A 12,031-nucleotide genomic window follows, 5' to 3' on the forward strand; every position below is an offset into this window, starting at 1 on the left:
ACAACTATGCCAAACGTCATTGCAACATGCTTGATCATCCACTCAAAGAAGCAAACATTTGAAAGGGACATTTTCTCACAAGAAATAGGTGATTAAGTTAATTTAATTTGGTCTCACTTCTGAATTCTACATGTTGCAGGACCTGCATAGATCAGCTTAGTTGGAGTTTCAAAGGATACAAGGATCTAATCTTGAAAATGCAAAGATTCTAAGATCATTTTGTTAAATAACACAAACATGGTGTATTCTGCAAGACCAGGGACGGCCGCCATTAAACAACCCCTACCACCAGAACCACGTATTATGTAAGCCCATGACTGGAACCTGGAACCTCCCACCTCTCCTGAACGGAAAGTACCTACGAGTTAAGCTGGCCACTGCCCCGGAGGGGCTAGAGACTACTGTTTAATCTACTCTTGGAAAAACAGAATAAAGCAGCTTTGCCTGATAAAACTTATGTCACTGGACTGATGGCAATAAATGAATCAGTATGTGCATAGGCACAAACAAGAAAGGGATACAACCATGGTCAATGGAGAAATGAAAATACACAGGCCCATACACATCCACTCTGTTAATTGAAAAAAAGAAGGAAAAGAAACGCACATAAAGCAACCCAAACTGTTAACAAAATCTACAAAGCTAAAGTTGGCATCCCATCAGTACAGAGCCCTTTAGACCAAGAAAAAAAACCAAAGAACTTAGAAACTGATTCTTGACAACCAAAATCAAATGCTTCAAATTTTTGAAGGTTCATCACTTCCACTTTTTCCAAACCATCCAAAACAAAATTAGTAGAGCCATTTTCTGAACTGCTTTGTGATTCTTTACCCTGAAACTATTGAGCTATCTTAGAAAAATATTCCCAGGGAATAACCCAACCCACCCCAAAGAGAGAAATGCAAAGAGCAAGAGATCCAGTCACAATGGATTTTATGATCAGCCATCTCCTCATCTTGCTTGTAATGGCAATCCCACTTCACCTAGGTCCACTCTCATCTTATAAGCTGATCTATGTTTAAGATTTTCTCCCACAATGCCATCCAAGCAAAAAGCCAACCATGGAAGGCACTTTAGGATCTCAAATATGTTCAACAGCAAAAGGAAAGGTTGCACCTGGCGCTAGAGTCTTGTAGACAGAACTAATTGTGAATACGTCAGTCTTCCACACTAAAATACCCTCAACTCAACTTTGGCAACTTTATATGGACCATATGCCTACCCATTTTGGTCCATATCAATTATATGTCTGTTTGAGGTTTTGAACTACCAACATGTGGTTGCATAAGCTTTGACTCTACAAAAGATTATGCTTTGCAGCAAAAAATGCTGTGAGACGGGAGAGATGAATATGGAGTTTTTCAATGGGGGAATTAGATCATGAATTTTATGAAAATCCATTGGAAATTTTTATTCATGAGAAATTTCGTTTAAGATTAGGTAAATTGGCATTGCAGTAGAAAAGATGATGATGGATATTACACCAAAGAGTAGCCAGCTTCCTGGTTGATGGTTGAATGCAGAAAGGGAGAGCTGAGCATGAGTTTAATTTTTTCTCATGCGGAAAATAAGTGAAGGGATAAAATTCATTTCTCCAACCAAGCAGAGAAAAGAACACAACAGCAACAACCAGAATAACTTATAAGCATGACAATTCGACCATTTTTTTGGATTTTTTTTTAAATCATTTTAATTTTCTTCTAAAAAATTCAATTAAATATTTTTTAAAGTTTCAGCAAACCAAACAGCATAAGGGCTGATCAAACCTAGCATGACTGAACCACAGGCTAAGTCTGGTTTAATTTTGAACATTTGCGCTAGGAATTTTGAGCAAAATCTCATCACTATTTTGTTTTTTATGTCTCAATTTTTTTCTTGCATACCATCATATTAATAGCTGCATACTTTACACTAATAACACACACAAGCAATGATCCGTAAAATATTGAAAGCAAAGCACTCCACACATTTACAAGTTTGTCCATGCAGAGAAAAGCACAGCAGCTAAGGATGGAAGTTCGCAAGGAGAGAAGAGGGAGTCCATACCAGTTTGGGTATAATTTTAAGCCATACCGAAGTTTCATGCTCTGGCTTTTTTCTTATAATATCAGCTGCACAGGATCAGGTGCAACACCATACAGGTCACCAGATACACTGTGGGAACAAATCATGCTAGAAGCAGCTATTGACAGGTCTCCATTTGCAGTGACATGATCAGGTAAATTTGGGAACAAGCTTCTACTGTCTGGGCCCTGCTTGATTAAGGATTCAAATGTATGCCAGTAGATACTTAAATTTTTTTGTGCTTGACTAGTTATTTTCTTACTGCAAATAGTGTATATCCTAGGGAAAAAGCATTGTTTATGCAGTAAAACAAAAAGGTTTGTAATAAGGAACTCAAACATGAACTTCTACCATGAAGCAACAAGACTATCAGTTCAGAGAAGAAGAGAAAGAGTTTAAAAGTTCAGGCAGCCGGAATAAGGGATGGCAAACAATAATCTTGCAGCAGATAAATCTTGTAACGGTTCTGCTAGCATGTATATATGTAGTGTCTATTTTAGAATTTTCAGTCAAATTACCTTCATAATCAGATCCTTCCACACTCTTAAAGGCACTAAGCAGTGGGAGACTTAGGAGAAGTCGATCTGATTGTATACCCAGCTATCCTAGTTGAATTTGCATGGGCCAAAGATTTCCCTGAATAGGAATTTAGTATTCAAAAATAAAATTAAATACCTGTCAAAAAAAAAAAAAAACTACAAAAATGCAAGCACAAAGATCATAATGACCATATCCTGTGGAGTCAGGATTGTAAATAGAGCTGAAATTGATGTGATTATTTTGAGGATGTCCTGGTGGAAGGAGCCATAATGTGTCAACTGGGTTAAGAATGGCAAGGAAGCTTTGGAACTATTCCAATTTGTTGCAAGAGAAGGTAGGTTTTTAAAAAAATTATTAAAAAGGTCTTTTTTTGGGTCCACGGATGGCTACTTCAGCCACAAATGCTTATAAAAAGAGGATGGTTATACATTTTAAGGGGTAATAGACTCTCAATTTGAGGTTGTTTAGTTTTTATTTGGCTTATTGTCATTTTCTTTTTTTCTAACTGGAAGATGCCAATAGTTACAACACCACCACCAAACAACCTACAGAATGAAGTAGCATAATTTACTTGGACAGCTCTTGCAAACTTGCAGTTTAGCATAAAGAATTTGAAATAGTTCTTCGGTTATTAAAATACACCGAGTCCTAAAGTTTTTTATAAAAATTTTTAGTAACCCCCACTCTTCCCAATCAAAACCAATAAAAGAAAGCAATAGAAGTTCAGATGCTTTTCTATATATATTATTTAAGTAATTTACCAAACAAGTGTTAGATTTAAATGGTAAAGATCCAAACAAACATCACCGAGAAAATTATGCATTTCAAGAATCAGCATACTGTAGATCAGTTTATCTTATTCTACATGGTTTATTATAGAGTTTCCCATGCACCACTTGAGTACACTTTGCTTGTACTCATAAGTTGACATTATATAAGAAGCAATGAAATTGAGATTGAGTTTTTAGTAATATATTATATATCTTCTCATGGATACAAGAGCTCCATGGTCCATAATGGAAGATGCATGAATGTTTCCACTTCAGAACTATGTGCAAATGTATAAAAGAAAAGGTAAATAAAAAATTTATATTTTTATCTCCTGGTCCATGCCAAAACCATGGATACCAAATGTCCTAGGCATCACCTGAATTCCGTCATAAACCACCAACCATAACATATTGAAATATAACATTATCTATTAACAATGAAAATTTACTAATCCCATATGACACTATCTCGTAACCAAATAAATTTGCCACATTATGACAAGACTATTGACCCTGCAGTATATAAAATGCTTTTTTTTTTTTTTTTTCAATTGACAGTTACTTAAATGTGGCAACACTCAAGGACCAGCCCTCAATCTGGCATATTTTGTGGGCATCAAGATGTGGGTTATAAAACAGTAGAACTAGAAATTGAGGGAAATTAATTCAAGAATTGCTAGAAATCACCTCTAAATTTTGTTATGGAGTAGTTTGTAGCATAGAGATATCAATGTGGTAATAATACGACATAATCCTTAAGCACATTCTTAAAGAAGTAATCTAGCCAACAGATCTTTTAATAAAAACCAGATATCTCATCACCAGCTTATTTGAAAAGCTCACAGAAGAGAATTCCTAAAAACAACAAAAGACTATCTACCAGTCACGAACAAGTTCCTTGAAACTGAAAGAAGAAAGACATAACTAGTCAAGTTCTCAAGGGATTGGTATGAAGAAACACCTTGCTTTAGACACAGATCTACCTTCTCCTTCAACTGTTAGGGTTTAGGGTTTAGTCATTAATAATTAAATAATAAATAATTAATAGTTAATACAGTCAGGAGCCATGTAAATGTCTTTCCGCCTTTGCCTCGGAAACATGAGTCATGGAAAAAGATAATCCAGTTATAACATAAAAGAAAAGCTTGTGTTGTTTGTTTCTGTTCAGAATTCAGATCTAAAGATTCACAAAATCAAGGGAAAATTACCACCAAAGTCGGATTAGTCAACACAGGAAATACTATCTTGAATAGTAGTCCGATTCAAGAATCAATAGGATAAAAATCAAAGAAATGGTATCTTGAATAGTCATCCGATTCAATAATCAATCACAATAAAATCAAAGCAATCTGCATTCATTGAACATAATAAAGCTAGTACTTGCATTCCTCAGATTTAATAATAATTTCACAAAGGTAAATAAATGAACACTGATCGGAGAAAAAACTAAAGCCTCTTCCAATATTCAGATTCAACGACAACACAAGACAACAATCAAACAAAAAGATTCAAATCAAATAATAAATCAATTAAGATCTTTGGATTCGGCGCTGAAAACACCAAAAAGTCTATTACAAGACAATTGAAAGTTTCTTGGAAGATTCAGAGGAAACAGATGTAGGAAAGAAGCTATTGCGGCATAAATCAAAGAAAATCAGAGAGGATTCGAAAACCAAAGAAGTATCACCTGAACCTGTCAAAAACGGGAGAGAGCTTCTTCTCTTGGTTCTAGAGAGAAAAAGAGAGAAAATTATAGAGTGACAAACAGAATAGAGAGAATGAGTGGGAGCTGTTCAGAACTTTCAGAGGGCGAATCTTAAACCGTTGAGTCGCTGATACCTGCAGCGCCCTTCGGGCATTGGCCCGCAATGGCCGGTATTCATTTTTTACTTGAATTGCCCTTACAGATTTGGAACTCTCTTTGCCTTGGGTAAGGACAGTTTAGTCATTTGCTTGAGTCATGCAGCACAGCCCATGATTATTAGCTGTAAACCGTTAGTCATACGCCAAAGCAACAGTTGTACCGCTGCGTACTTTCCGAGGATCTCGAAAGAATTGTTGTCCGTAGTAGAAAACATTATTGGAAAAGGATTTTTTTTTTTTTTCTTTTTGGTTTTGAGAAAATTACTTATATGTTCTAAACAAACTTAAAACTCTCAGTTAGTGCCCGAATGAATCAATAGTGAAAGGAGGTGGGGAAGTTAGAAAGCAGCCTGTCTCCCATTCTCAGTGCCAATGCCCTCGCTCTGTCTGATCTCTTTTTAAAAGGGATATGAAACCAAAATTAGAGCAGCTAGGAAAGCCCTGGATATTCTATGGTAAATTGGAAACATCGCAGTGAGCTGTGACTTATAATAACAATTGCAGTAATGAATTCATTGGCCCTATGCCGTCTGCAGCATGCTAGTGTCCTCCTAACAATCAAGTCTACATTAGTCTAATATAACATCCGCTTTACCAAGAGTTTGAGAATCTTGTGCCCTCGGCACCACGCCACTACCTTCCTGGCAGTCAGTTGTGCTAAGGGTTAGAGAATTTCAATTTTCAACAATCTTAGACCTCGGCAGTTAACTAAGGGTTAGAGAATTAGTTGATGCTCAACAAATCTGTGCCCTCGGCAGCATGCCACTGCCCATCTTCCATTCGCTAATGCAGCTTGTATGTACAAGTGTCATCACTATAATAGGCCGTTTCTCATCAACTATATTTACTTTTAACTTCATATTTTATACGCTGCTATACTTAAATGATACCAATTAGTTGCCGTCCTAGCTAGCGTGCAGCAAAGGATATGAATCCTATTTTGTTGTGGAATCCTGATGGAAGAAAAAAATTTGTAACCATGGAGGTTTTTTATTATAGGAATAATTATTACATTCCTCATGAAAACCAAAATTCTCTTTTGATTTGTTATGGATTCACCTTTATTTTCATCTCATTTTTATTTCCGCCTCCTATATAACATTGATAACTGAGCTTGGAAAGAACCGTTTTAGCTTTAAAGAGAAAAATTACATTTCCATTTCATCTATCTATGATTGACAGGGCAGTCCAAGGCTCATTACATTAACTCCATAAATATATACAGGCTATAAAACGAAAATAAAACAAAAGAAAATTGCAGCGTTGCTCAAGTCTCTCAGCTCTCGCCGTCAGTTGCAGTGTTCCATTACCAGAATTTTGAACTGCCTCCCTGCCTTATTTTGGTCCTTTTCCAGCGTACCATTCACAATCCTGTGTAATTCGAAACCGAATTCAATGTTTACAGAAACTCGTCTACTAAGCAACTTCCCAACATGAATAGCTAAATCCATGTAAACAACACCATCCAATTTTCTATCACAACCTCCATGAAAGCATTTCACTAAGGGCAAGTACTACCTAAAGAACTTCCCAGATGATGAGAAATTTGATGGATGGCCAGCCTTATCACGTGGTTCTGAGACGATCCGCATATGTCCTTACACTCCTCAAAATCGGCCTCACATGTTAACAACACCCACTCTAAGTCATCATCCAAATACTTGAGATGGAATCCACTGCTGTCATCTATATTGAATCGCCTCCCAATTTCTTGCCGCAGGTCTTTTAATCCCCAGTTACTTTGCATCCGGAAACGGATCTTCTCATCTCCATACGTGACCTTCACTCTCCAGGCATCCCCTTCTTGAGATGCCCGGCCACCACTTTGTGGTATGGCTGGATGACTCTCCAGATTAGGACACTCGGGGAGAGATTTATGGCTCTGGGATCTTGGTAGGAGCTTTAGCTCTTCTTGGCTTGAGATGGGCAGTTCCACCTCGCTTCTGACCCTCTTTAGCATACCTTCCCCGGAGTTTTCCCCTACCATAGGATCACTGCCAGTGACACTACATGTGGAAGGATGTTCCTGAGTCCCAGTGGAACAGCACTGACTTGAACTGGAACTCGGGCTGCATGAAGATGAAAGAGATTTTGATGCAGCAACTCCAGCGCTGGAATTGTCTCCCTCAGGTTGCACGCTTAATGGCTTTTCGTGATCAAAAAGCTTTGAAGTTGAATATGGGTGGGTTCCTGATAACTCTGGCGAGGCCAGTTCTGGGAATTTTGAATAGAAGTTACCGATTTGAAAAGCACCAGATGCACCTTTGACTGAGTCGATCACAAGTTGTATTTTATGTAAGGAGTGACCAACCTTCTTAATTTTCCGAGAAGGCCAACGTTTGATCCCATGTTGCCTGCATATCCTTTTCAAGGTTGTGGGGCAAACTGAAATTGAAGAAGCAGAACGGTTACTAAAAGAATCAATTAGAAGTAAAACATAATTCAGCATAGAAAAGAACAGTTCAATTCCAGAGAAGATATATTAATTATTATTTTCCAATTAAAATTTTCCTAATAACTGAATAAAATCGCAGTTTATCATAGCCACGAAAGACTCACTTACCTCCAATGCTCTTTGCAGCATCTTTTAGGCTCCCGGCGAAATATTGCTGAAGAACTTGCAGTGTGATGGTTTGTTCTGCCTTGCTACGTCTTCTTTCTCCTGTTTTACCCACACTAGATAAGCTACTCTTACCAAAAGTAGAATCATCTCTACAGTCAAAACTTCCTTGTTGGCTTGAATCTTGTTGATGCTGTCTAAACTCCAAGGATTTTTCACTTAACCTTTCCCTCACTTTTTCCTTTTGGGATGGCGGGGTAATATCAATACTCTGTTGGGCCTCCTTGAGAGAGGCCATCCAGGATGACTGTTCTTGGGAAATTTTTTCGGTGGGTGTATGTTGCACCTTCTGTGTTTCTTCGCTGCCAGGACTTCCATCTGAGAGGACTGTCAATTCACTAACCAGGGAAGGAGTTTCCCCCTCCAGCTCCTTGTCTGTGACAACCCGTAGGCTCCGACAAACCTTCTGTATGATGATGGACAATGAACAAAGCATCCCCTTTTGTTCTTCAGGATCCCTGCAATCTACAGGTAAAAAGAACTCCAAGACAAAGTCAGACGCAGGAACATGAATACTCCGCAGGCGTATTGCAACAGCAGCACAGAGTCCAAACATCCTCGCATGATGAGAGAGGGGATACTGAGTCTTGCTAAAGGAGGTTATGTCAGCTGAGAAGCACGGTTCATTAGTTGTGAATGCTCTTCCAGCAACGCCTTGACCTTTCAGTAGGTGGTGCTCAGAGCAAGCCTCATGAAAACCCTGGGTACGGGGATCAGCTACACAACAAGCAGAATCCACAGTGGAAACACAGTGGATGTAGTTCTCATCAGTGTGCCGGGAGCCCCATTTACCTTGTTGGATGCATGGGACCCAAGTTTGAGCCAAAGGCAGTCCATGTGTTCCACAGGCGGATGTCAAGACCTCTAGAATTTCGGGTAATGCAGCTTGGTAGAACTCGTTGCATGCCTGATTTAACAAAAAAAAAAAAAAAAAACTAATCATAATCTTAATAAAGAAATTAAAACTTTTTATTGACCAATTTTCTTTTGCAACTATCATCCAATTACCTTTACATTCCTTGTGCTCAGAACTTCAGAACTCCGCAGATCAACAGCCTGTGAGTAAACAAATTTATTAGAACATCAAGACATGAGTTTCCCTTATCCTCATTAATTGCATAAGCAAAAGCATAACCTAAATCTGGGGAAAAAATAAAAGAGAAAATTTGAAGGAGTGTAATGGTACTTCATCAAAATAACATCAGTGTTACTGCTTACACTATTTACAATGAAAGACAGGGGAAAGCATAACAACCTGAATAGAAACAATTAAAAATGGAAATTTCTGAACTCAAAAGGATCACAAATTTTTTTTCCCATTCCAAATTTTTTAAAAATAAAAAATAAAAAAATAAAAAATTAGGGCTTCAAATGCCTGAAATTTCCTTGATTTGAACCTTAGATGGAAGGAGGCCAAAAAACTCTTTCTGATGGTGAAGGGCAAGAATGGATGAAGATCAAGCTTATAATTGTATCTAATGTGATTTTAGAGGTAATTTTACTTTTCTTCTTTCGCAGCAATCACGTGTACAGAAATAAATTTATTTGCATGAGTTAATATTGTTAATAATCAAAATTTTCTTTAAAATAGTCACTAATTTCAGAGAAGTTCGAATCGTTCTTCATCTATGGAAATCCCAAATACAAGTCTATGTTGTCGAATGTTCAAGATGTTCAATTGTCTTCTGGAAGCTATAGTGATACTTGTGGATACAGTATTATTTTAAAATCAATAATCCATAAAAGCCGAGGTAAACATTCAATCTTCAGCTGCAGAGAAAGATAACCAGGCTATAGACCTAAAGACATGAACTAAAGACCAAAGTGGGCTCTATCAGCATGAAAAAATATGAATTTCCAATTCCTTGTGTGAAAACAAGACCATCAAGGAAGAAGCCACTGTGCTATCCCAGATTTGGAATTGTTATGCCTTGAGAAAGAGCCCACTGGATTTCCCATCTGCTGCAAATGCACATGATCAAGTGCATGGCTACATGACTGTAGCAGTTCAAGTCAGAGCCACCTAGAGTAAGCTCTAATCCCAGTAATAAAAAAAAATGAAAAAATAAAAAAGGAAATTACATAATCCAAAAATTAGGCAAGAAATTGATGGTATTGAGATGGAATAACCCAAAATATTGTTCACGAGGGAATCATGGATTTTTTAAATTATGCTTAGCCATACAAAAAACTACACCCTATACTAAGGCCCAATATGTTTTGATTGGACATATAGAATTCTAGACTGTTTCTTTTGCGGAATGACAATACCTTTCACCTTGTCAAGTCAATGTTCATACCAAAATAAAAGGCAATTCTCCAAGCACTTCACATTCTCAAAAACAAAACTTCAAATCCAAGAGGAAAGTGGGGAATCAAACAGAAATAATGGAATTCTGAATACGAGCAACAGAAACAAACCTCAAGTGCTTTGCAGACGCTTTCAAGCTCAGGACGATAGTTACTCTTTTGAGTGGTCATCACAACCTCAATAACACCCAAGCATGTCTGGCTGCCTTGTTCAAAAACTGGAAGTGCGAGAGTTCCACGGACATCAAAATGTTGAGCATAGTCGACTCTAGGGTATTCCTCACTTCTAAAGAAGCGAACATCAGGAGTCCACTCAGGAACCTTGCCCAAAAAAACTCGCCCGGGCAGTCCAGCCAATTCATTGGAATCCTCCTCAGCTGAGAACTGATAGTTCACAGAAATGTCTCTATACCTTGCAAGCCTCGGGCAGCGGGGATCGAGCGAGAAAGGTTGGTCATTAGTTGTAAGAACTCTTCGGCCACCCCTATTTACTGGCACCCATATTTGAATAAGTGCGTCTTTATTTTTTGTGGAAACTCGCATGTAACTAAGTGCTCGAATTAATCTCTCCATCACAGTAGATGAAGGACCCAGACTTGACTTGGGTCGAATCCACCACCTTCTACTAAGATCAAAATCATCCATTAAATAGTTTTCTGATTGAACTGGATACCCTGCAACATTTGTCATACTCTGACTAAGAGACTGAGTTTTATCAGTGCTTTCTACGGCGTTCCCAGGGAAGTTTGATCTTTGCGTCTCTTCCTGGATGTTATTTGCAGATATATTTGCACTCAAATCGACATTATTTGATCCAAAAGTTGGCCATAAAGATGAAGGATCAAAGACAGAACCAGAATTAGATGGACTCTGTAGCAAGAACTCAGATCCATCAGTTGTCTCTAACCAGCATCCTCCTAAAAACAACTCGTCCATGAAATCCAAATCCATGGAGGAATCAGGAACAGTGCCCAAAGCAGTTTCTGGTGGGGGTGCTCCATCTTCCATGATGATCTTTCTATAAGACCCAACCTACCAAATCTTAAGCCGTCCAAATTGCTCCATCTTCCATAATGAACTTTCTTCAGAAACCCACCAAGCAAATCCTAACCCATCCAAATTGTGCAAGTCTCAGGTTCCAAAGAACAATTTGATGTGAAATGCAACATCAAAAAGGAACTCTCAGGATAAATTCCTCCTCCCACTCTTCAAAACCCTAATCTGGTCAAATAGGGGAAAAAAAGAAAAAAAAGGAAAACCTAAGCAGAGATGAAGCTCATATCAAGATTAGGTTTCCCCTTTTCTGATGATATACATGTCCAACATGATAACATCACTCAAGAAAATGACAGGAAGAGTGATTAAAGAGGAAAACCCATTTCAAAACCGCCAAATCCATCAAACTAAATTAAATTCAAGATGCAAAACCAAAAGAAACGGAAAAGAAAAAGGGGTTTAAAAAAAAAAAACCAATAACAGCACACTTTCAACAGATTCTTCAATCAATACCTTTCCCACCCACTTTTATTCATGATTCTAGTTCTACCAAAAGGAAAATAAAACCGAAGTACACCAAAATCATTATATCCAAATCACAAATTCCACAAAACCCATAAAGGAAAAAAAACATTAACAGGAGACCCAAACCTTAATTCACTGTGTAGAGAATCTTGAAGATTCCCAAATGAAATATGGGTATTTCTTATATTCAGAAAAAGATGATAAGTACTCTGGAATACCCAAAATCTGTCCCAACCCAAGAAGCAGGAATACGAGGCTTTTAAGAAGGTATGGCGTACTTGTGAAATCTCAGCCACCACTTTCTCTTAGTTATTGCCTTTCTTCACCGCTCTCCTTTTTTTCA

The 12,031-nt window shown here is 37.8% G+C and overlaps 1 protein-coding gene and 1 long non-coding RNA gene across 2 annotated transcripts; both read right to left on the minus strand.

Moving 5' to 3' along the window:
* Positions 1–70: 70 nt before the first annotated feature.
* On the minus strand, positions 71–5,429 carry LOC117906295. Its single transcript, XR_004649790.1, has 2 exons — positions 5,062–5,429; positions 71–2,700 (listed from the first exon to the last, which is right to left on the minus strand). It is a non-coding gene; the product is annotated as an uncharacterized LOC117906295 (long non-coding RNA).
* Positions 5,430–6,351: 922 nt separating this feature from the next.
* Positions 6,352–12,031, minus strand: LOC117906910 (protein NLP4-like). The gene is made up of 4 exons (XM_034820186.1): positions 10,279–12,031; positions 8,866–8,913; positions 7,801–8,764; positions 6,352–7,622 (listed from the first exon to the last, which is right to left on the minus strand). The coding sequence occupies exons 1-4, from the start codon at positions 11,173–11,175 to the stop codon at positions 6,739–6,741; spliced, it is 2,793 nt and encodes a 930-aa protein (XP_034676077.1). The 5' UTR covers positions 11,176–12,031; the 3' UTR covers positions 6,352–6,738.

The sequence above is a fragment of the Vitis riparia genome, chromosome 18 (genome assembly GCF_004353265.1).
Source record: "Vitis riparia cultivar Riparia Gloire de Montpellier isolate 1030 chromosome 18, EGFV_Vit.rip_1.0, whole genome shotgun sequence".
Lineage (NCBI taxonomy): Eukaryota > Viridiplantae > Streptophyta > Magnoliopsida > Vitales > Vitaceae > Vitis > Vitis riparia.

Excerpts from the sequence above, each read along its gene's own strand:
- LOC117906910 (XM_034820186.1), bottom strand. The coding sequence starts at position 11,175 with ATGGAAGATGGAGCACCCCCACCAGAAACTGCTTTGGGCACTGTTCCT. Across the intron at positions 8,914-10,278 it reads GCGTCTGCAAAGCACTTGAG|GCTGTTGATCTGCGGAGTTC; the intron begins GTTTGTTTCTGT and ends GTTTACTCACAG. Across the intron at positions 7,623-7,800 it reads TGCTGCAAAGAGCATTGGAG|TTTGCCCCACAACCTTGAAA; the intron begins GTAAGTGAGTCT and ends CTTCAATTTCAG.